General features: G+C 40.1%; 1 protein-coding gene across 5 annotated transcripts; it reads left to right on the forward strand.

The window, feature by feature from the left end:
• Positions 1-1,655: 1,655 nt before the first annotated feature.
• rxrba (retinoid x receptor, beta a) lies at positions 1,656-24,169 on the forward strand. Of its 5 annotated transcripts, XM_026157116.1 has the most exons (13): positions 1,656-1,923; positions 2,713-2,861; positions 5,213-5,448; positions 5,969-6,122; positions 6,216-6,395; positions 9,157-9,177; positions 10,980-11,140; positions 11,382-11,511; positions 12,498-12,630; positions 15,241-15,276; positions 17,069-17,160; positions 17,296-17,401; positions 18,212-24,169. In XM_026157116.1, the coding sequence occupies exons 2-13, from the start codon at positions 2,846-2,848 to the stop codon at positions 18,357-18,359; spliced, it is 1,413 nt and encodes a 470-aa protein (XP_026012901.1). In that variant the 5' UTR covers positions 1,656-1,923; positions 2,713-2,845; the 3' UTR covers positions 18,360-24,169. The 5 variants fall into 5 exon arrangements, with proteins under 5 accessions (XP_026012901.1, XP_026012902.1, XP_026012904.1 ...); XM_026157117.1 differs by lacking the exon at positions 9,157-9,177 and having other exon boundaries at positions 1,657-1,923; XM_026157119.1 differs by lacking the exon at positions 15,241-15,276 and having other exon boundaries at positions 1,658-1,923.
• Positions 24,170-24,542: the final 373 nt, after the last annotated feature.

Genomic DNA, 24,542 nt, shown 5'->3' on the forward strand with positions numbered 1-24,542 from the left:
TGACAAAGCACCAACAAACTTAAAGAATTCAGCCACAGCAGATGGAAGGAAGAACCTGCTAAATTGGGAATCATGGGTTTTCCATTAGTTGTTTTTGAAACACAGTTTGTGAACACAGGAGCAGGCTTTTGTATAACACTGCTGTATAACACTGGGTTTGATCTCACTGCTGATTTCTGCATTAATAAAAACGGAAATTGTAAAAATGGAGGCAAAACATTCGGATCACACAGTTTAAGCCAGTTTAAACAGGGACTGATTCTCAGTAAATTTCCATATAAATGTACAATCCCCACTGACATCAGGTTAAACCGATGACGTGAAAGGTGAATTAAGAGTGTGTACTTTATATCCCTTCATGCTAAACAGACTTTATCAAATTTGCTGACTACTTTTATAATCCTCGTTAGTCATGCATTAAATACTATTCCAGTTTGATGCCTGTTCTCACCCATTGCAATCATTGCATTCTGATTTTATTTACATTAAGTACATAATGTTCCAACTATTTTGCACTAGGGTTTGTAAATTTGTAACATTCACACACATTCTGGCTCTAATATTTCAAAATGTAACGGATTATTTCTTATATTTTATGTCAAAATGTAAGCAATGTCAAAACTGCAGTTCATTGATGGTATAATTAATTAATCTAGGTAAAATGCACAGGCTGGCAGACCACATGAAAGCAAGAAAAGCATGACAGGGAACGTTTTTCACTCATTCTAAACTAATAAATCTGAACTCAGCCAGTTCAGCCAGCTAGTAATGTCGATACATCTCAGACACAAACACTAAAAGCTGAGTAAGCTAACTAAACTAAGCTGTTACCTTGATAAACATTCCCAAAAGACTAATGTATGACAGATATATAAACATTAATTTTGGCAAAAGCAACAAAAACTGTGACAATTGTGAGTGCCAGCATTTCTTCACTGATGGATTTCTTCCATCAAGAAGAAATCTTGCATTTAACTAGTGTTAATGTATGAATAGAGGCATCTACGCTTGAGTCACCTTAGCACTGTGAAATCATTACAAATTATGTGACTTCTCCTCAGATCTCATTGCTGTTTCTTTTATGTTTATATAAACTGATTGTAGATGCTTCATCAAGTTCTAAATTATTTCCCTTTTACATAAAGCAACAGACTTTTCCAACACCCCTTTTGAAAAGGAAAATGGGAAAAAAGATCATCAATAACAGAAAACAAATCTGCTTGAACATTCTCTGTTGTTGCCAATGCAGCTGTTGAGAATATAAACTATTAATAACTTTCACAGCTGATATATTTACAATGAATAAAAAGTACATTTGTGGTAAACACAGCTGAATTTGCATTGTATTGGGACATGCATAGCTTTTTCTTGATAACACAAAGAAAAATCGTTTCTTTTTTACCTTTGCAGGTGCAAAGCAGCCACTAACATGTTTCTTTTTCAACCATCAGTCTCTTCTGTATGCCTTACATATCTGCACCTCCTGCAATAACAAAAGAATATTTTTGAATAATTAGGTAGTTAAGTGTTTTGAATACTGAATCTGACCACAAAGGCTATAAAGGATTATTATGATTAGCATTGATTTCTCAGTGTCTGCCAGTAACCTTTTCATCTATGCAGCTGACATACTGAGCTGAACTAGTCTTGACCTCTTGACCCTCTCGCTGGATGTTGTCTCCCTCACTCAGTGACATGTGGGGCACAACACTCCGCACAGTCCACGTCCTGCTTTAAGAAGCAAGGGAAGCCAGCGTTGAGCTGTGAGAGAGCACTAAGCCAAATCCTCCACCATCATCATCATGTTTTCATCCTTGCAGGGGGAGGGAGGGTTGACTACGAGGCAAAGTGGGGGGGAGAGACAGACACACACGAGGCCTAGTCGCCACATCTTTTCATGCGGAGAAGCTGAGCCGCTAAACCGTTAGTAACTTCCATTTATTTGCACGAAATATTTACTTAAAATATTCAGCATGTTTTTAAAAAGATTGCATAGTTAGGGGAAGAAGGACTGGGTGATGGGGTGGCTTGTTCTCGGTAGTTTCGCTCTCCTTCGAAGCTTTCGTGGTAACTAGCATGCTAGCCAAGTTACGTAGCTAAGTGTAGTTAGCTTTAGCGATAGGCTTGTTTTGCCAACTTAAACTATGCTTTTCACGCAATTTATTACCAGAGCTTGTTAGCTTTAACGGAAGTGTTAATCGGTCTAATGCCACTTGATTTTGATGTAATACAAGCCACTCTGCTTCTCGGTAGTCACAGACATTGCAAGTTAGCTAGGTTAGTTTACGAGCTTTGGCTAACGTTGGCTAGCGTGGAGAAACGATGGGTTGTTGCCATCTGTCTGGGCTCCATCTCATTTGGTTTGGGGTGTTTTATTCACCTCGTTGAACCCAGATAAGATGAGCAGTGTTTTGGGATCAGCATGCTGCTTATTTGCGGAATATAACACGGGTGTTTCGATCTGTACTGTAAAAGACAATCTTGGCATCAGCTGAGCAGCTGGCTGCTTTAAAACGTCCAGCTGTAACGTTACGTAAAATCACCTAAAATGCATCAAATACGCAAATATTTCTAATGCTAAGCACAGGTAGAATTCACAGCCGTGTAAAGATAGGAGCCACGATAGTTTTGTTTTGCATCTTTATGCCAAAATGGACCCTCTGTGTCACACTCCTGTTTTATACGGTGCTATTTCTCCTGTTGGAATTTCAGAGCCGTTTTTGGGTTCCCAAAAAAACTCCGGCCCGGGCCTCAGTCCGCGGTCTAGAGTTTGATATCGGGCTGTTAGAGACGGAAGCACGTCGGCTTGTAGCTGTCAGTCAGCCCCTGTGCCCCAACCACCATCATGGGAGACAGCAGAGGTAAGCAAAAGGAAGAACTAATGTGCAAAGATTAATCTTTCAGCACTGCAGACAGGATTATTGTCTAGATGACTTGCATCTGGAAACTAGTGTTAATAATAGATCAATGTTACATTATTATCTGTTGTAAAATCGTAGCTATGAAAGATATGTGGTATGAAGGAACAGAAACTAAAACAAGACTTGCTTAAACATCACAGTGCTAAAGCTTAAACAGATGTGTGTGTGTGTGTGTGTGTGTGTGTGTGTGTGTGTGTGTGTGTGTGTGTGTGTGTGTGTGGGTGGATGACTGGATGTGTGAAGCGCTTTGGGGTCCTCAGGGACTAGTAAAGCCCTATACAAATACAGCCGTTTACCATTTATGTGTTACATCTGACACAGCTGACCAGGTAGAAGTGTTTTGTTTTTTGTTTTTTTAAATAAATCAGTGTGTGGTGTCCAAAATATCATCTGCCATTCTTCTAAAAGTAAGTAGGTTTTAATAATTGTTTTACTGTTAAAAATAAAATCTCCCATTTGATTGAATCGGTGTTCAACTTGCCGGTTCTAATGTAGGAATAGAATTAACCAATGTACTATAAAAACATGTCAAAGCTAAAAAATAAATTATGTATATAATTCACTGTGAGGCAATCATAAAGTTGTTACTGTGCTAAAAAGAAGGCACTCTTCACTCTTTGATTCTGTTTTTCATTAACCTCGATCCAAAACGTTTCAGACTATCAGCACTTTGAACCTTTATTCCCAAGCCAGGAAAGTAATAACAACTCGTGCCAGTGATGGGGATTTATTTATTTATTTTCCCCTGAAATACATGAACAGCTGAGAAAGTATGCACCACTTAAAATTAAACACACACACAAATCTGAGTAATGTAAGGCACAATTCGTTGACTTTGTTGATTTGTTTTTGAAATAACTGTTTTCTTCCTGGCCTGCAGTAGATGATTTATGAGACAACGTGATTCCCTGATTTTTGTTCCTGGGGGGGGGAAAGGGGGGGGGGGGGGAGTGATTACATCAGACGGCAGCCAGTACATCGCCCACAGCAGCAAGAATGCAGCACAGCCAGCTGTAGAAGGGACAGACTAGTTTAAGGAATGATGATGGGGAAGAACACAATTTACATAGTCAAATAGGGTCTTCAGACAAATGAGGTACATTTATTCATATTAATATTCATATTTTTCACATATTGCACCAATAACATAGAACAAACACACATTTCTGCTAAAACTCATGCAAATTGCTGTAGTAAGAATTTTTATTTCCTTTAGAAATGTAAGGAATAACTACTGAGTTCGATTTGACTTAATTTCGCCCTAAAGTCAATGTTAAAAGCAAAGGGAAATTTATATCACCTCATCCATGATAACACAGGTATCTTTACGTATATAGAAATGGCATATCCTCCCGAGAACCAAAGAAAAAAAGTATCTTTCAGTTTAACGTTTTTTTTTTTTTATAATTTCCTGCCTCTATGGAGCTAAAAGAGGCCACCCAGTCACACGAGATATCACTGGAAAGGTAAGGATGTCCTAAATTGAGCACATCAGGACTTAGTAGGGTAGCTTTAGTAATAAGTCAAAAGATATAGACCAAAAACAAATTTCCATTACAGAGGACATAAATGAATAGGCTGGGTCTCAGGAGGACATCATGATATAATTAAATGAGATGAGCCTGGGCACATCTGTTGTACGAGTAGGAGCCCCGTGTCTGCATCCAATGATAATTTACCGCTCAAAAAAGGAGCGTCTTCAGCAAGCTCCAACAAAGCACAGTGCTTTGCAAATTATGCAGGGAAGCTGTTCCTGATAACGGTGGAAACCACTTGAGGCCGAAACAAACTGTTGACTACAACCAAGCTGTGAAGGAGTCGATCCTACCTGCTGGTGACATGTGACCCAAATGTAAACAAGTGACTCAACTGAGCTTTGCTGGGGAACTGATCCTTGCACTCCATATGACAGGAAGAGCAAACGGTGGATGGACATTACTGATGGGGTTGCATGGTTGTAAAGCAGCTTATAAAAAAGCTTGATCCACGTTGCAACATCCCTTGTAGAAATAATGTTTTTAGTTTTGTCATGTGACAATATTGTGGAGCTCCTGATGACTTAAAGGCTTAAGTTACTTTAGGTATTGTTGAACTAAAGTGTTAAGCAGTTGTTTTATATTTTCTTAGTGTAAGCTCTCACGTAATGCAGTTTGTTTTCCATACTTTTCACACACATCTAACTGATGAAACATCACAGAGAAAGCCATCCATAGACTTAGGCATTTTTGCTGTGTGCTGTTATTATGAATAATGAAATTTACTGTGTTGTTCATCTTGCTGTCTCTTATCAGATTCCCACAGCCCAGACAGTTCGTCTGTGTCCTCCCCACCTTCGGGCCAGCGCTCCCCTCCGCTGGTTCCCTCAGCTGCAGCTTCCATGACCTCCCTGCCCCCCATCACCACTGCCGGGGTCAATAGCCCCATCAGCAGCATTGGTTCCCCCTTTTCTGTTATCAGCTCTTCGCTGGGGTCTCCCTGCCTACCTGGCACACCGTCAGTGGGTTACGGCCCAATTAGCAGCCCCCAGGTGACATTTTGCTTTGTTTAGTATGGTTCAGTACATGTGGATGTATCCGTCATTTTGTAGGATTTAGAGCTTGCTCCAGCTAAAGTGATGGCTAAACCAACTTTACTCTGTAAATCAGTGTCATTCAAAATATTTCACGTTGTATATGCTCAACATTAAACACAAAGTATTTAAAAAATGCTGTTTTTGCTTTAGTGTTTGTCTTTGATATCAGGAATGTTTGTTCTTTGTTATGAGCCCATTTATATTGTTTTCTGTTTTTTGTTATTTACATGGAAGATTCTAATAGCTGTCTGTTTTCAACCATATGGCAGAGAGAGAAGAGTAAGTAGGTTAAAAAATTAGTTGCAAAGGGCCCATGTTTCATTTTCAGTGTCCTCTAAAGTTTATAGTGCAGTCTAGATCGTAATATTAAACACAGTCTTTGGATTCTTACAGAGATGAAAAGGGAATAGTGAATAATGTATCATAAAAAGCCTGGTTGTCATTGCATTCTGCATCTTTTCTGTTGCTTTCTCAGATCAACTCAACAGTGTCGATGTCGGGGCTTCATGCAGTGAGCAGCTCCGATGATGTGAAACCTCCACTGGGCTTGAAACAGCTGTCATCTCACAGCCCTGGGCCGATGCTTTCCCAGAAACGTCTTTGTTCCATCTGTGGAGATAGATCCTCTGGTGAGTAGACGTCTAAAATACAGCTACTTTCTTTGTGTTGCCTCTGAGTTAGTTTCATCTATGATTAAAAGCAATTTTTCCCCTTTCTCTTAGGTAAGCATTATGGAGTCTACAGCTGTGAGGGCTGCAAAGGTTTCTTCAAAAGAACTGTGCGAAAAGACTTGACCTACACCTGTCGGGACAATAAAGACTGTATTGTGGATAAGAGACAGAGGAATCGCTGCCAGTACTGCCGCTATCAGAAGTGCCTGGCCATGGGCATGAAGAGAGAAGGTGAGCCAGCAGGAAAAGGCCTTGTAATCGGCTTGTTCTTAATCTTCTCTGTGTTATTCCTGTTTATCCAAACAAGTTTAGGTTAAATACACAAAGAGCCAAATATTCACACACAACATACTTTCTGCATCCTTTACAACTTGCAGTGTCCTAAAATCCATTATAAAATCACCAATTTCTTTTCTTTCTTTTTTTTTTAAAGGTTTAAAAGGTTTTTTACTGTTAATAGTTGAACAAGAGTGTTGCTGATTTAGCTTTGCAATCTATTCTTGTATAACAAAAGGCCAAGAGTAATGTCCTCAAAGGCGCTTTCAATTGGCCCAGTGTTGTGTTTCGGCCTTGGTGCCTTTGCTGCAGGAACCAGCATCTAAATTAAGTTCCATTTTAAACTTCCAAAAAAGTCCCTGCCTTGTACTTGTGAAAATGTAATGGGTGGGGTTTGCAGCAGTGATCATTTCTGACTGGTGGAGTAGCCAACATGAAGCAATTGAGCCAGCCCCTCACAGTCACACTGCGCAATAGTTTGTAAAAATCAGTTTGGTTACTTTAAAGTATGCCACAGAAATCTTTGGTTACTGTTTGTAAACACAGCATTGAATCTTGGCCCCTAATGTCCCCATTCAAAGGGTGAGAGAGAGAAATGGAGAGCAGCTTCAGTGAGCCGAAGCACGAGTGAAGGAACGGAGAGTGAAAACAAAGAAGTGAAAAGAGGAAATAAACATTTTTCTGAAATACAAATAAATAAGCTCACATCTCGGTACAACCCTGCTCAAAACTGGTGCTTTGCCAGATTTTGTGTGAAGTTATCAAAGTGCGCATTTCTTCCATTGTGGTTGCTCTGCTGTGTTTTTGTGTGCATTGTAGTTCAGTCTGACACAGCCTGAACACTACCTCAGACTTCATGCCTTGTTAACAGTTATTAAACAATAACAATGTTAAAATGGATGACATGGCAATTAGCACGAAACATCAAACGCCATTCAGAATTCTCACTGCTGTCCTTATGAAACCTTTACAAACATCTACTAATCTGTATCTTGCCTTGTACAAGTGTCTTAACACTGAAAGTTACGTTATATCCATTTCAAGCCGGCCCATCTGAGATTATCTGCTGCTAAGCGTCTTAGAGTTGAGCAGTGTAAGTAAGCTAACCATATTGCACCCTGTGCTTTCTCGTGTCCTATTATTAGATTAGCACTGAATTCCTTAGCGTTGTACAATGCAAATTTTATGAACATTGATAATGACTTAATGCAAGTTAAATGTAAGGTATGTCACCACTGTTGTTGCTGATATTGTCACTGTGGTTGTGGAGTATTAAGACGGCACAGATTTAGGAATATTCGAGGCAGCATGCTTTCTGTGGGACCTAATGTCTGCATAATCTGCAGTTTCTGCAGCCTAACTCTGAGCCTAATTTTTTAACTTTACCCAACATTTTAAGAGCTATGATATACCATCCATCCGTCTTCATCCGCTTTATCCGAGGCCGGGTCGCGGCCTAAGCAGAGAGGCCCAGACCTCCCTCTCCCCAGCCACCTCCTCCAGCTTATCCGGGGGAACACCAAGGCGTTCCCAGGCCAGCCGAGAGATGATATACCATAAAAATACAATTAAACACATCTGCTTTCAAATATTCTTCCTTTAATTAAAGCTGTTTTCACACGTTAGCGCTACTCCATGTGGTTTAGGGTGAGAAAGCTGCTTAGTGTGTTCAGTAGGCAGCACTAATGACATCATTTCAGTAGAGGTAAATCTTCTGGACTATGTACCAGAGTTATTTGCACATCACCACAGTCCACCTTTTTACAAGGGAAGTGGCAAGCTAACGACAGTGAGTCACACTCACTGTGTTTGTGGTTTGTGCTGTGAAATAACAATATAGAGAAGTTGAGGGCTGCAATACATGTGTAAAAACTATTTAAAAACACACTTCTGTCTTAATCTGATGACGGTTTAACAAATTGGTCTCGTGCCTGTATAAGAACGCAGGTCAGTTAACAGTAACAGACACGATGGCAACCCCACTAGATCTGTCCAATCAGAGCAATCAAAATGGAAGGCATGCAAAAAATCAGAACCAATTCATATGAGATAACTTTATTGTATATTTTCCTCACCAGTCATAAAAACAAAATAAATTATTCTTAACAAGCTTCCATGTGATTCCAGGCATCATTCGGTCGCTGCAAATTTGAGTAAAGCTGCTGGAAATGTTGCTGACGCAAATGTTGTATTTCTATCTGCTGCAGCATGATTGTCCGCGTGACACAAATTTCAACATTAGAAGTTATACGCAAAGCTTTGTGTAGCTGTCAGCGCTCCTTCTAATTTGAATAGAAGTAACTATTCTTCCTCTGTCTGCAGCTGTTTGCATGTACTTCTGCAAGGGAGTGTAATCTCTGCCTGACACTCAGATTAGAGAGCTAATCTCAAATCGTGCTGATTATGGAAAAGACTTGTATCTTAAAGGGACTGTAATGATCTCTTAAATTATATGCAACTTCCTCTGCTTTCTATTCTTGCCTGTTAAATGTCACAAATCATCCAAATCTAATTGATGAGCTTGATAAAGCAGCAATGCTACATATTCCATGACTGGAAAGGCTTTAATATGTGTACGATGGAGGATAGAAAGAGCGAGTAAAGAGTGGTAGAGAGGGAGATGGGGGTGGGTAAGCCTTGTAAACACTAACCCCTTTCCCCCTCTCTTCCTCTTTTTGTTTCCTCTCGATCTCTCTCCCCCACCCTCCTTCTGTAGTGGCCAAGATGAACGACAGATGTAAGGAGAAGAGGGAGGGAGGGGTGTGTGTCTGTGCCTGTATGAGTGAGCAGGAAGCAGAGATATTACATTGCCTATCAATTAGGAGCAGCTAGTTTAAAATATTTTTCCACTGTTTCTTGCCAGTGCTGAGAGGAGGACCAGTGCCAGCCTTGAATTACTTCCCCATGTGTTTTTAACCTTCATGGTTACAGGGAAAGTTTGCTGAGTATGCCCACTCGTTCAGTCATCGTTACACTAGTTTAAGTTACCTATTCTTTGCTCTTAACCAGGTGCAGCCCAGTAGAGTCACACTTACAGAAGAGGTCCTCAACCGTGTGGAAACATTTATTTAAGAATAAACTGATGCTTGGTAGTACCGTAGTAAGAATACTGTGAGGATACGTATCCAGATTCTTTTAATTAGCCAACCAGCTGTTGTCTTGCACTGCAGACAGACGCCACTTCACTGTCTCATACTGGAGCTGGCACTGGTAGTCCCGGTTCTGTTCTGCTCTGCCGCCTTAGTGAGCTAGCCGTAGTGGCAGATAACCAGTCCTCCACCTGCTGCGGTTTCTGGTTTCAGTAGCCTTCCAGCTCACAGCAGATCTCCCAGCAAGCAGAACCAGAACTACTGTCGCCAGCTTTAGTCCAGGATGGTGGACAAGAGAATCACTGGAGTGGCAGCTGAATGGCTTTAGGACTGCCACAACAGCAACTGGTTGTCAGCTTGTACACTTATGAAACAGGCTTTATTTAAAAAAAATCATATTACAAAATTCAGGTCAATGGCATAAATCTGGTACTTTAAACAAACCAAAGCGGCCAAGTCACATAATCTGCATCTGCTGATGTCTGTAGGATATCAGACTGTCAAAACATTTGACTGCAAATCATTTGTAACGGACTATGAATTTGATTATTTTAACGTAACTGTGCATTTATTTCTTTTAAAAAAAATCTGGTTACTGTGTATATTAAAAAACTCCCACAGAAATGGGTCATCTAAAGTGAATATAAAACCATATTTTTTATTAAACACAGCTTTTTAATACCTCATGAAAAGGGAAAGTAGAGTTCATGGAATTATATTGATTGTATTTACATGGGCACTGTCTGCAATAACTAGATTGCTTGAATTTTATGAAAATAGAAACCTAGTTTTATTACAGCAGGGATTTAATAGTTCCAAAAACTTTGTTCCAGCCATTAACTGTTAATTGCCTGGAATTGGAATTCAATCTAGGAAAAAGCGCTTACACTCTGAGTTTGATTTCACTGTAATTTCTTCCTTATTGTCTATAAAATGGTTTGTTAATAATTTATGTGGTATGTCTTAATTGGTCTATTTCTGCCTTAGTTGTGGACCTGAAAGAAGTATGAAAGACAGTATGAGAGACTTTTTATGAACTGTGTATACATGTGCCTCTCTCTCCCTGCTGTTTGTTTCTTTTCATATTTCCAAATTCATTTGAATCTTTCTGCTTCTTTCCTTTTGTATGCTCACCTCTTCCTACACCAATCTTTATCCCTCATTGTTCACACATTATCTGTTAATCTCCTTTTCTGCATCTCTCACTTTATTTACCTTGGCTCATTCTTTGTTTATTCTTGTTCTCCACATTTGCCTGCCTACCCAAATCATTTGCTTTCTCGGCCATTCCTCTGCTTGTGTACTTTTCCTCCTCTCATAATAACATACATTCACTCATTTTACCCACCTGCATTTTTTTCTCCTTTCTGCTCTTCCTACTTTTTCCTCCCTTCCAACCTTCTTCCCTTTTATTGTTTTCCCCTGTGTTCCTCTCTCCCTTGTCCTGCAGCTGTCCAAGAGGAGCGGCAGAGGAACAAGGATAGAGATGGTGACGTGGAGTCGACCAGTGCAGTCAACGAGGAGATGCCAGTAGAGAAGATTTTGGAAGCAGAGATGGCCGTAGAGCAGAAGACAGAGCTGCATGCAGATGGAAGTTCAGGCGGCAGCTCTGTGAGTAGCCTGGGGGTGGAAATAAACCCTTTAGATGTTTTTAACAATAGAAATAATTATCAAAGGAAGTCTGAGTTTAAACAAACTCTATAGCAGTTACACGTTTGTGTTTCTTGAGCTTTGCGTGATACAGTTACTGTTAGATGTCAGATTAGTTTTAATATTATTCACAGGCACATAGTAATGCATTAAAGCTGCAATGAAATCACTACCACTAATACTGTAAATCTGCTTATTTCAGCCCAACGATCCAGTCACCAACATCTGCCAGGCAGCAGACAAGCAGCTCTTCACGCTGGTGGAGTGGGCCAAGAGGATCCCTCATTTCTCAGAGCTGCCCCTGGATGACCAGGTCATCTTGCTACGTGCAGGTAAGTCAGACTGATTTGATCCGGTTTAATAACTCAGATGAGATTCTACTGGTTTTACTCTTAGTTAAAACTATCATGATATACTCCAACAGTTTTAAAAATGCACAAATAACAGGGCGGTTGTTGCAAACAATGAACATTTTTTGTGGTTCTTTGTAACAATGGCATTACAGTTTGATCTTCACCATGCATGGATTGATATAAAGTACACCATATGGTCTATCCATCAAAATGTAAACATTTTAATCTTACATAATCTTTAGTTCTCAGGATTTTCTATATTGTCCTGTAACCCGATCTTAAAACTTCCAGTGCAGCTTTTAGCCTCACTTGTGCATCAAAGAAGAATGCAAACATCACTTTTGCTTATTAAAGAAATTCAGGAAACAATTTAACAATGTTAAGTTTAACTCTTTGATGTTATTTTGATTTCATTATTTTGGTTTTCAAGATCCATTGTTACGTCTTGTTCTCAATAAATTTCACACTGTGTCAGTAAAGATTTTCAACTTGAATAATTATTTCATCAATCATGTTTCATTTAAGTGTTCCCATATTTATTTACTTATCTATTTATTGAGCAGTATATTTGATGCAGTTATTACAACAGCAGCCACTACAGCCAAGAAAAGCTAATCATAAACTTGCACACTATTTTTGCAAGGGTATTTGGCATTTTCTGCTTTTTGTGCTTTGTGAAGTACAGTAAATTTGGGTAATCTCTTGTTTCTGATGTGTTGTCACATTGAATGGATCCGTGTCTTTGATTTTGCACACATTTAATGATGAGTGTTCTGCCTGATCGCTCCCATTTTTCTGGGCTTTGCAGGAGCACAGTAGCTTGTGACCCACTGAGGCTGGGTTTGTGTGTCTTAGTCTTGAACTGGGGATCTGTCTCATGTATTAGCCACTGCAGTTTAATGTATTTGTTTTTTAAACATGAAATAAACCTCATTAAAGATACTGAGACACCAACTTTTCAACAGGCTGGAATGAGCTCCTGATTGCATCGTTCTCCCATCGCTCCATCTCGGTGAAGGACGGGATTTTACTTGCCACAGGCCTGCATGTCCACAGGAACAGTGCCCACAGTGCAGGTGTTGGAGCTATCTTTGACAGGTAATGCCACAATGTATGGAAACACAAATGGTGCAACTCTGATACACAAACAACATTTGGGACTCTCTGCAGCTTTAAGGAGAAGAAGGCATGAAACCAAAACATTGTGTTCACTAGAGGGTTTTAGCTTTGTTATATAAGTGCATTTTCAGAAGCCGTTCTACTTTGAATCTCAAGTGTACTACGTCTACATGTATGCAGTATAAAATCATGTACTACATAGTAAAATAAGCAGATCCTGGAAAGCCAAAATGAAATCCCTTTTGGTTTCTCTGGATAGTGAACAAGAATCGAGGTTACAGTGTTCATCTTTGGCTGGCTGCAGCTGCTGTGTTCTGCATTGGCTGTAATTGGCTGAGAGACTTTGCTTCTGTAGTGCTGCCTGTAGGATCACAGCGCATGCCAGGGAGGCTGGTGACTAATACTTAGCAATAGGCATGCATGCAAACTCCTGCACACTCAGTGGCATATCACTCATTGTATAATCTGGTAATGTGGTAATGGCTGGCAAATGTACAATCTTATGTGCAAATATGAAATGGAAATGTCTTTAAAAATATGTGACTATAATTTAATTACTGTGCAGAATGTTTTAGAGGCCGTAAGTATGTTAAAAGGTGTTAAATCTTCCCTTTTTATTATCCCCCCCCCCACACACACAATTTCAGTACGACTGGCTTAACATGCATAAACAGATTTAATTATAAGTTAAAGATGTCAAACTTTATGTTCTTTGAATTATCGGGCTTTAATATGGATGCAGATATACAAACGGACCCTTCTGGCACATTTATAAATGATTAAAGTTCTGGTGCAAACTCCAGTGTGTCTACAAGAAACCATCAGATCACAATCCACGTAGCGTTTATGACCGCAGGCCAAAGATTGAAAAGTTGCCAGCTTCATGAAGGAGGTATATTTCCCCGACTGACCGCCAAGTCGCACCCCAGGCATGTGTGGCTGCGCTGAGCGGGGGTTTTCCCCTCATAGCCGAGAGGTTTGCTGGACGAGGACCCAGAACAAAATGGTGCACTGTTTGTTTGCAGTTGATGCATTTAATACTTAGGTAAGGTGAAATAACGTGTTTCATGTCATGATGGGATGTCAGACGGCTTTTGCCTCGATTTTAAAAAACAGTATGCGTATTGCAGCTCTTGGTTAATCTTATCTAAAGTTTTGGCTTGATCACAGTGTTTTAATTCACAGTAGTTGCACATTAATAGATTACTAATTTGCTACAAATGGTTAATCCTGGCTTCAAATCCAGTTTAGTTCAAATCATGCTGGGCTTGTTGCAAATGGCTCAAAGGTCATTTTCTCATAGCACTGCTCTCTACTAGCAGCAGGCTTCTGTTTCCGCTTGGCATCAGCATCTGTTTGAGTCTACTGAACCATATTTTATGAAAGAGGATGTGGATATTTCTTTGTAACACATTACTCGCTGTAGACGTTTTGCTTTAATGGCCCTGAAGTGTAAAATACCACAAGCTCTTTAAAAAAAAAAGAAAAGAAAGAAACTCCACACAAAACTCAAACTGAAAAACACATCATTTAACTACACGAACTAACGGACAAATTTCAGCAAACACAAAAGCTGAGCAGGTCCAGATTAATACGATGTAGGTTTAAAAGATGTAAGTCTTAATAGTACCATGACTCTGGTGTCTTATTTTGAAAGGTACCATCTTTCTTTTGAGTTTGGACAGGCAGAAAGTAAATTGATTATTGCACATCCTTTCCTGTTTGCTTTCCTGGTCAATGACCCTTTCCTAGAGCAAGCAGACCCAGTCCTTGCCTAGCAGTGTTTCATTCAGTTGAATACTAAATTATGGTCATTGCTGACCTCATTCAAAGAAGCTACTGAACAGTTAAATTTAGTATATTATTATGCTGCTACTGACTAGATGGCCAAGAGGAAAGATGACGCAATGAGCACACACACAGAAAAGAAGCACACAGTGACCTTTTGCCTACATACACTCCACATTTATGTGAAAATAAATCGATGACAAAGGTAGAAAGCATCTCTGCTTTACTTTGTTGTTGTGTTTGTGCTGTTTTAAATGTGTTTTCTGTTTACTGATGTTTTATTTTCCTTTTTTGTGTGTGGTTAATTTGTTGTCCTAAATGTTGTATTCTGCTCGTCAAGCCTCTGTTCTTCATCCAACAGACACAGTTCAGTGACATTTACTCAGGTTACTTTGCAGATCTGTTAACATTTAGCTAGAAAAATCATTTAAACGTTGAAGGGCCCTTTCTGTAAGATGTTTTTCTGCTGTCCTGCATTTGGCTCATAAAATCTGTTACAGCCTGTGCTTGTTTTAATACATGTGCAAATCATTGAATACTATATACACACTATAATGTAATAAAGCACATCACATTTCTACCAGAGGTCCACATTTAGCAACATGTAACAGTACATGCACAATAAATTTTCAAATAAAGCAAACCTTAAACCAGACATCGCATTTAATACAACCATGTCACATCACATGTAAGCGTGGACTACCTGTGCACTACCTGTACAGCTGAAGGGCTCAGAACAGAAAGTACTGTACTGTAACTGTGTAATGACATTGTAATAACACATTGTGATTGAATACACAGGGCGCACAATGCCGAGGTTGGGGCCATATTTGACAGGTAATTACCCCACTACACAAACACTTTCCTTGAACCCCTCCTCTTTAAGTCTACCTTAAAACAAACAAACAAACGACGTGGAAACGTTGATGCTGTCAGACTTTCCTGCAGCCTTACAGCTGCAAGCCAGGTTCTTACAACAGGATACAAGTCTGAACATCACCTACTAAAATTGTAAATGATCGGCGTACTGTCAGACACCATGTGTTGTTTGTGGCTTTGAATGCATCCTGTCACTGAATGTTTTGCACTTTGGCACTTCATTTTCTTAGAACTTAAAGTATATTTAGGTTAGACGACTGCAGAGTGAAACTAAATGTGTGGACTGCCTTTGTGAACAGCAAATACTGTATTACCGAAGTCCTCGGTTAAAGTTTAGAGCCCCTAATTTATAGTGGAGGTGTTGTTGGCTGTCATCAGATGGGAAATACCCGTAGTATAAAAATAATGACACGTACTCTGGGTGTACCCCATAAATTACTCCTCATTTCCTCCACTTTCTCAAGTAAAAAGGGGGGGGAAAGGCATTTATCCAGAGCGCTGCCGTGCATAAAACAATTGATTTGGCAGTGCATCGTAATGTTGGTTAAGGTGGTGTCTGTTTAACAAAAACAACCCTGTCATTAAAAACAGATGTTCGTTTCTGATCAAGGACGATGGAGAAGCAAATAAGCAGTCTCTAACAGTCATCACTTCTTCCTCTTACTCTATAATTGTATCCCATTCCTCTTTCACTCAGTTCGTTTGCCTGGAGGGGAAACGCTTAATAGTTTAGATTGCAAAACGCAACATCTACTAAAGATTGATAAATGCATTGAATGAAATGTTTGAAAATGTTGTTATTGTGACATTTTCATGTTTAGGCGGTGTTTTTGTTAGTTGTTTGCATTTATTCATGCAGTTGTGAAAAATTAAAAATAGCCATTCTACTTTTAATTTTAAGAAATTATTTTAAAAGTGAGCATTTCATCAAAATGCTGGTGACAGTCCTAGAAAAGTAGTTTTTTTTTTTTTACCTTAAATTATGTTAAAAGGATTACTGTTAGGAATTACAGGGGATTATTTCCACCTCGGCCTCTGTGCAGCTCCTCAGTCCATCCACTGCCTGAAGCGAGCCGTTTTACCTCCTCTCACTGGTTGTGCCTTTCAAACAGGAGGCTTTAACAGCAGATGGGTGGGTCTGCTGTCCCCACAGCCACAGCTTTGTACTTGAAATGAAGAGTTAAAAAAAGAAAAAAAACTGTTTAACAGAGACAACAACCGGATATGTTCCCTTCACTAAATACATTTTGGGTTTATTCTCAAAAGCTTTGGTCCAAATTATGTGTCTGTGTTTGGTAAATGAAAAATATTTTTCTGACCCGAGTGTCTCTGCTCCATGAGCAGTTGAGGGAAAGACACAAATTAAAGTTTTAAACTAAACAAGAAATTACTAAAAACATTTTTATCTCCAGTCATTGTAGATTTTGACATTTGCCAGCCATTTTCATGACAGGACAGATTCAGTCACCGGTGCAGCTGCAGAACCAGCAGTGTTCAGCCATGGCCTAACTTACAGTCATTATATTAATAAGTAACCATAAATAGCAGTGGTTTTGCCATCTGGTCTCTCTGTTTCACTTAATATTGTCTTTTTCTCATGTATTTTCTCCTATTTTTATCGATTCCCCCTCTTTTTTTTTATTCTTCACTGGCACAATCCTTTCTTTTTTCTCCCCCTCTCTCTCCCGGCTTTTTCCTACTGTCTCCATTTGGGACTTCTCTCTTTGCATATCTCTTGTCCTCTCTTCAGGGTTTTGACAGAGCTTGTTAGTAAAATGAGAGACATGCAAATGGACAAGACAGAGCTGGGCTGCCTTCGAGCAATCATTCTCTTCAATCCAGGTACATGGGCTGGTGCAATGTTGAAAATCATGTGAAAGTGTCATTGGGAAAACTAAAACAGACTCATTAAAGTCTGGAAAACTGAAGAAATTTTAAACTGTTGAAATAATGAAAATATTCTGTTTTTACCTGAAGATGCTAAGGGTTTGTCCAACTCCAGTGAGGTGGAGCTCCTAAGAGAGAGGGTGTACGCATCTCTGGAGTCTTACTGCAAACAGAAATATCCCGATCAGCAGGGAAGGTAAGATATTGCACATGTGACTACAGACAAGAGGTGAAGTCACTGTGGGCTCTGCTGTTTACACATACCCACGTACACTCATCACCGCTGCACAGAGCAGCTGATACAGTCTGCCTTTCTGAATTAGTCTCTGGGCTGTTACCAAACAAACTGAATGTTGTATCTTGATCAAATTTACTTGTGCTCATAGTGTGAAAACAGAAAAGTTATAAAACAGCCAAGAATCCTGGGCAGCATTTAATCAAGTCCTCTTAAATCCACTGACTTTGTTAAAATGAAACAACAATTTATAATTCATTTTTTTAGTTTAGTTGTATGAGATAACTCGGATTGGCATAAAGTAGTCGTATTGCTGATACCCCCAGGGATCAATAAAGTATTCTGATTCTGATCTTGTTACTTGAAACTCAATGCAAGAGTGGGGGCAGATTCTGTGTACTATAAGCATAACTTGAGCTGTACACTGTTAGATATTGTGATTATGGACAGATATTTTATGTATTCCAACTCGTGTTTTAAATGGTAAATGGTAAATGGCCTGTATTTATATAGCGCTTTACTAGTCCCTAAGGACCCCAAAGCGCTTTACATATCCAGTCATCCACCCATTCACACACTGGTGATGGCAAGCTACATTGTTTTCACAAACTGTTAGTTCTGCTTAAATACATTATATTAACAGATTATCCAGGATGCTTTCGTTCTGCAATCTGAAAAATTATTCACAATTTTTCGTGCATTTTAATTGATTTTAAGACATTACCAGGTCAGTGGCCATTTTTGTCCCTCATCGTTCCTTCTGTTATACAGGTTTGCAAAGCTCCTCCTCCGGCTCCCGGCACTGCGCTCCATCGGTCTGAAGTGCCTGGAGCACTTGTTCTTCTTTAAACTGATTGGTGATACGCCCATTGACACCTTCCTGATGGAGATGCTAGAGGCGCCTCACCAGCTCACCTAGAGGAGGAGCCAGCTTTGTTCCGGTCAGGATCCAGTGCACACCAGGATTACCAACACGACCCCTCTGTGTTGGGTCATTGGCTCTTCTTGTTCTTCCTCACTTAACTGCAGCACCTGCTGGTGGACACACAAGAACACACATTCACCCTGGCTAATTGTCTACACACACACACGCATGCAGATTGCAACCATGGATTGACCTATGATGTAACTAATACACAGATAATATGGCTGTGAAAATAAGTTTCCTAATACTGAGACACACAGATTTTCACTTGTTTTCCCATATCCAGTTTTCCTCCATAGGGGTTATGACTCAAGGAATACACGCCCTTTTTATCTTATATATACAGTAAATGTCTTAATTTTAAGTTAGCCTTCCGTTTTCCCATCTTCAACTCGCAGTGGGTTTTTGCTTCTGTGTAACTGGTGTACCTCCCCCGTTTTTACTTGGGTTACTGCCAGTTGCACCTCTGCATATTATATCCATCACTAGCCGGTTAGTTATTCATGTTTGATTTTAGCTTGAAATCAGGTGCATAGCATTTCAATCAACTGTCCATCATCAAAAGTTTTTTTTTTTTTGTCAGGAGGTGCCCTGTAATGGACAGGCAGAAACACCCTCCCAACAAGCTCATCCAATCTTATAAAAATTGAAATGTTTAATGCTTTTTATTCATGCTGAAACTTGTTTAAGTTTCTATTTTGAAGTACTGTACTCATGAAATGAGAGCTTTTTCCAAGGCTTTGAAATCCAGGAAAAAGGGGGCTGGGAGGACTCTGAACAGCCAAACATGGTCCTTCCCGCCCTGGTGCGCACAGCGGGCTTTGTAAGAAGAATGACTTGAATTTCTTTTCTTTTTAAGTTTTATTTTATCCTTTTCTCTACTTTGGCAGATGGTTTAAACAGCTTGAGGCTCACAGGAAGTACAGCTTCATGCAAAAAAAAAAAAAAAGAGTATTCATTTAACTTCCCATTCATTTAACGGCTCCTCTTGCTGGTGGTCATTTTTATGCACTTTTGTGAATTGTAACTGTGTAAATGTTTCTGTTTCCTAGAAATGACCATCTCAGACATCTAAGATGAACTTGAAGGTACTAAGTGTAGGATTTTCTTATTGTTGTGTTATTTTCAAATCCCATGTGGTGATTTGTTATAAAAGTTCGGTCACGTCCTGAACAAATAATAATCAGATTGGATGTTGGATTGGATGCTAACCTCTAATATACTGACTATATTACCGTTACTGTCTTGACACGCAGCACAGCTGAACATCTCCATTTGTTATGGGTTTTTTGTTTTGTTTTTTTTTAAAAGCAAAAATATTTTTTTAATCGATTGTGTGTTGAACACAAAAGAGGAAGATGATTTGAATTTCTCCCTGAGCAGTTCTGCATGTAACTGAACGGTCTGTCTAAACTGAGTGGCCTGCAGCTCAGGGAGACTCTTCAGTAAATTAACCCAGCAGTTATTGTAGTTTGAGAGGCATGCTGTGCTGCACCCATACTCTCTGTTAAAGCAGGGTTTGTGCAATACAAAAAGCAGCAGCTGAGATTTGCATAATTTGTCCATTGGCATAATTTTGCAGCCCACAGCTCGTTATAGATCTCGTGTTGAGGATGGAGATCGGTGAAGATGCCCCCATGTTTACAAAGATCCTCGTGTATGTCTTGTTTCTCCTGGAATTAACTTGTGATTATATGTAATGGAAATCCTACACCTACTACCTACTCTTTCAAAACTTTATTCACTGTGTATGGGCTCGGTGCTTGCAACCTTTTGTACAGTAGATGTAAATAATAGAAAAAATGGAGTCATGTGAAAACAAAGGCCTGTTCACACTTGAGAACGTCAGAGATGTGGCTCCACCAAACAAATTATAAAGCTCTATTTTTAGCTGTTGAATCAACATTGGACTGGATTCCCATGTGACAACCATTAAACCTTCACCATTGAACCTTTTGGAGCCCAGGGCCAAACCACACCTCAATGCTGCTTTTGCACCAACTTCTGCCAATGTTTCCTGTAGTTCTTGGTAATTGGTTGGCTGGATTTTGTTGACAATGGCACTTGACATTTACTGTGATTGAAATTTGTGAGCAACTGAATCTGAGAATTACAGTGAAAAGTCAAATGCAGCTACCACACGATCAGGAGATATTAAAACTATGAATTAAACCGTCTACACGTGCTCAAAGGCGAGCAATACTGGGGTACACATAAAGATTTTCTGCCATTTTTGTTAGTATTTAAAAGAGTGTTGACATTCTGAAGTATGTTTAGCCTTCTTTTTAGTCACCACATTGAATAGAAATTAGATACACATTTTGCAGTATCATTCTACAGGGAAGAGGCACAAGTGTCCTCTACCAGGTGCTAAATAACGAATACGGTCTTTTCATTTAAGACTTGCACATTTACATCAATGCAATTACAGTATGCAAGTACACAGACAAATCAGACAGCCGTTCTCCACTCTAGCTTAAAACTGAATCTCCCACTTGAAGTTTTCTTTTTCATTTTTTTTTTTTTATGACCCCGGCCTTTATTTTAGTCTCCTTACTTTGGAAAATGAATACCAGCAAAGTGCTTGTACTTGTTGGCTGTGGCTGATAAGGCTCTGTGCTCTACCAGTCACAGCCAGAGTTAGTTTGTTTTGTAATTGTAGGAAGCAGTTTGCCTGGTGGAAGCAGTGGAAGTAGCTGTTGAATTTTGGGGTCTGCCAGCTACCAGAATGAGCAAAGAGCTTCCCGCCCTGCAAATAGTCCAAATACTACTTCTCAGAGAGGATCCGCGGCCTCCCCCATGTGATGTGGACATAGAGGCTGGCAGTTGACCTGTAAAACAGGTGTTGTGTTTAACATATAAGTTGGTCTAACCTTAGAGTTTGGTTTTGTTTCACTTCTTCTTTTTCCTTGCATACAAACGATCAACTCAACAAAGTAGTCTCCAGATGTCCATTAATTTCCTACATGCAGAGAAAGCTCATTCTCTTATGCACCATTGCTGACTCGTGTTATGTATTAGCAAGCAAAGCGGGATGGTGATAAGCTCATGATTTAGGTGAGATGCACGAGCATCTACCAGCATTCTTGTACTGTATAAGCTGTAGTATGGTCTCAGTGCTTTAGTGACTTGAGGTGGTTCAGATGAAATAATAGAGACTTGAGTGATTCTGCAGCCATTGAGCTTTGAAATCTGTGGTCTGGACACAGGTTTGGTTATCCTGAGACAGTTGGGCTGTGGATTAGGTTTTACCTTAAACAAGCTTTTTTTTCCCTCAGTGTGCCGCTCAGAGAGTATGCTGACTTCAGGATGTGTGATGGTGTGAATAATCTCCTCTTCTGGTTGGTTGATATCCTTGAAACTTTCTCTGCAGGATTTTAGCTTTGGAGCTTCCTCTGTTGAATGTTTAAGCCTGCTGCTACTGCACTGTGTTTATACCTTGGGATGGGAATCATTATACAGCCAGTCACAGTGCTGCAGGGTTCACTAGCTGACATTAAGTACTAGACACACATGCAGAGTTGACTGAACGGACGCCGATTTCTGTTGGTGATTCTTCAAAAGTCAAAATATGCAACTTGTATACTCATTGTGGTTCAACTTGTCATGCAATATATCTGTTGTGTTTCTGGCATTAGTTCATTTTAGCTTAGTCTGTTACATAACTTAATATTAATTGGCAGTAAAATCATTTAGGTATTCCCATCCCTCCATATAACAGCAATGTATTTAAGTTGTGCTATGCTATTTTTTTACTTTACTTTTTGCTATGAGCTTAGCATTTAGAAGACAATAAACAGAAACAGTAAAACGGCGATACAGTCGTTGCAGGTTTTACGTGCTAAGACGTTTCAAGCTTTCAGGCTGTCTTGGCAAAAGCTGGTGGTTGGGTGTTTTTGTTTTTCAGCTTTTGTTTTAAGGTATGTGTGTAAGGTTTTATGCACATGTGTATGGAATCCTCTGCAGCTGCGCCTTTTGACTGGCAGAAACTGTAGCTTTGGCTGTGACTTGCTGAGCGCTGTTAAATAAATTAGTTGCGTGAAATAATAAAATGGTGCAGGAAAGGGAGCCAGGCTGGAGGGGTGATGAACTCGCTCATTGGCCCGATCCCTGTCAGTACAGCCCAGCCTCCTTCCTTCCTGTACTGCCCCATCTCCACTGCCTTTTTTTTTTTTTTTTAACTTAACATTCAGTCACCCACGTGGGCTGAAAATTGTTGGGCTTTCCATCTGAATGGACTCGGACCGTTTGAAAAGGATGTGAAGCTTATCGTGGGACAAAGTGTTGGAGAGCTATGGCGAAGGGATCCCGTGGTGTGTTGTCCTCTTTGCTTACTTTACTTGACGGCAGAGCTGCGGCGATCTGTGGTCTCCACCGAGGGGCCTCGGGATTGCGCCGCACCGCCAAAAATGTTTGTCGTTGCAACCTTGTGCACTCAAGGCAGACGCATGCTGTGACCTTTTGACTGTGTAGCAGTATTGTTGTCGCCATCTTTGTTACATTTTGAAATGACTCACTTTTGAGAATAAAGACGTTGATTATAAATATGCTTTTTCCCCCCCTGCGGGCTGTGACTGAAGATTTGATCACCGTGTCTGATTGGACGTTTTAACCCAGGCGCCAAGGCCCCTCCTGTTTGATCAGTGAGTGCTAAAGAGTGTGCTGTGCAGCCTCAAAACCGCCACCACCTTCACTGGTTTATTTATCACTGCCAAGCTGTTTGCAGCCATTTTTAAATGCAGGGCCACTCAGTCCCCAGCGCTTGTCTGTCATGTCATATGTTGTGATGCCCACCTCGGCCTGTCTGTGATGCTTACTAACGGGGGCCCTATTAAGAGTTGAATGATAGCACGTGTGGAGAGGGGACGTGCTGGTCACAGGAGAGAGTGGATCAGTGTTGTGGACCCTTCTGGGTGCTCAAGCTGTGCATTGGTGCTTAATAGCCTGAAAAGATCTGCTTTGGTTTATAAAGGAGAGGGGAATGCATCGATGAGTGAAATTAGGATAAGGAACGATTTAAGAGGGCTAGCCTAGCCTAGTCCTCCACCTGCTCTTAAGCTGGGTTTGGTTTGGTATTTTTGCTGCTGGGTGTTACCTGTCTGGCTAAAAGTGGACGTTTGAAAAGCTTTTCAGAGTCTGTTTTAGATTATGAGGGAGAAAATAGGGTTCTAACTTTAGAGAAAACAGTGCATAGCCCACTAAAATGCATAGGTGTGGTGAGCAGGATCTGGTTGCATTAACTTGATAGGAAGGATCAGCTGAACTGGATTTCTCCACTGAAGGAGAAGGTGGTTGTGTTTGAGGTTGGAGGAACCGCGAAGAGTAGGTCAGAGAGCCGAGGAGGGAGGAGAAGAAGGGCAGGGACTTAAAGAACCCAGATCAGGTGTTCGGTTGTTGATCAAGAAGAAAAGCAGGAAAACTATTTTCCAGTAGATCTAGAATCTTCCTTAATTGTTTACTCTTCACTTTAAAAACTTCACACACAGTTTCTTTGTCTCGTTTCTTGTATCAGTCTTTTCAATCTATGCTATTCATCTTTTGTTTATTACAAAGTATTAAACAAATACGAGAAGTGTAAAATCAGAATGGAAGAATCTGTCACTCGTTATTAATTTCTCTCTTTCTCTTGTGTCTGTTCGTTGTCCTGTTTGTATCTTACTCCATCGTACATGTGGAGCTGATTGACTATTGTGTGCTTTGGGGACTGAAAGAAGAAAAAAAAAATGAAACTTTTTTTTTTTCAGTCATTAATTCTGAATCTCGTTTCTGTTTGTTGTATCATGAGTAAAGGTTTTAATACTGTACGAGTATAGTGTTTGTCTTTTTTTTTTTAAGTCTATAAGATGATAAAAGTTACCAGAGTGCACTCAGTTTCTTTTAAAACACCGACTGACCACAGATGTAAGGGAACGTGCCGCCTCCGCTCCGACTGCCTCGGGAAACGATATCCTCCTCAGTCCAGCAGGACCCCAGGGCCCCGAGTGACCACTGGCACCGCACTCCCATCTTTCCACCTCTAGAGGGAGCACTGACCTTTTTGTCCTGTCCAATTTTCTGCCACCGTGGTAAAATTGCTTTGCATTTCTTTCCCGGCCTACTTTGCACACCTTGACCAATAAGGATGCAGCAGACCTAAGATCAGAGCATGCTTTGCTGATAGGTTTCACCCGACACTGG

The sequence above is a fragment of the Astatotilapia calliptera genome, chromosome 22, assembly GCF_900246225.1.
Source record: "Astatotilapia calliptera chromosome 22, fAstCal1.2, whole genome shotgun sequence".
Classification (NCBI taxonomy): Eukaryota; Metazoa; Chordata; class Actinopteri; order Cichliformes; family Cichlidae; genus Astatotilapia; species Astatotilapia calliptera.

What these genes read in the sequence shown, in the direction of transcription:
- rxrba (XM_026157116.1), top strand. An exon ending in CATGGGCATGAAGAGAGAAG is followed by an intron (nt 6,396 to 9,156) that starts GTGAGCCAGCAG and finishes CTCCTTCTGTAG; the next exon opens with TGGCCAAGATGAACGACAGA. An exon ending in GGCCAAGATGAACGACAGAT is followed by an intron (nt 9,178 to 10,979) that starts GTAAGGAGAAGA and finishes CTTGTCCTGCAG; the next exon opens with CTGTCCAAGAGGAGCGGCAG.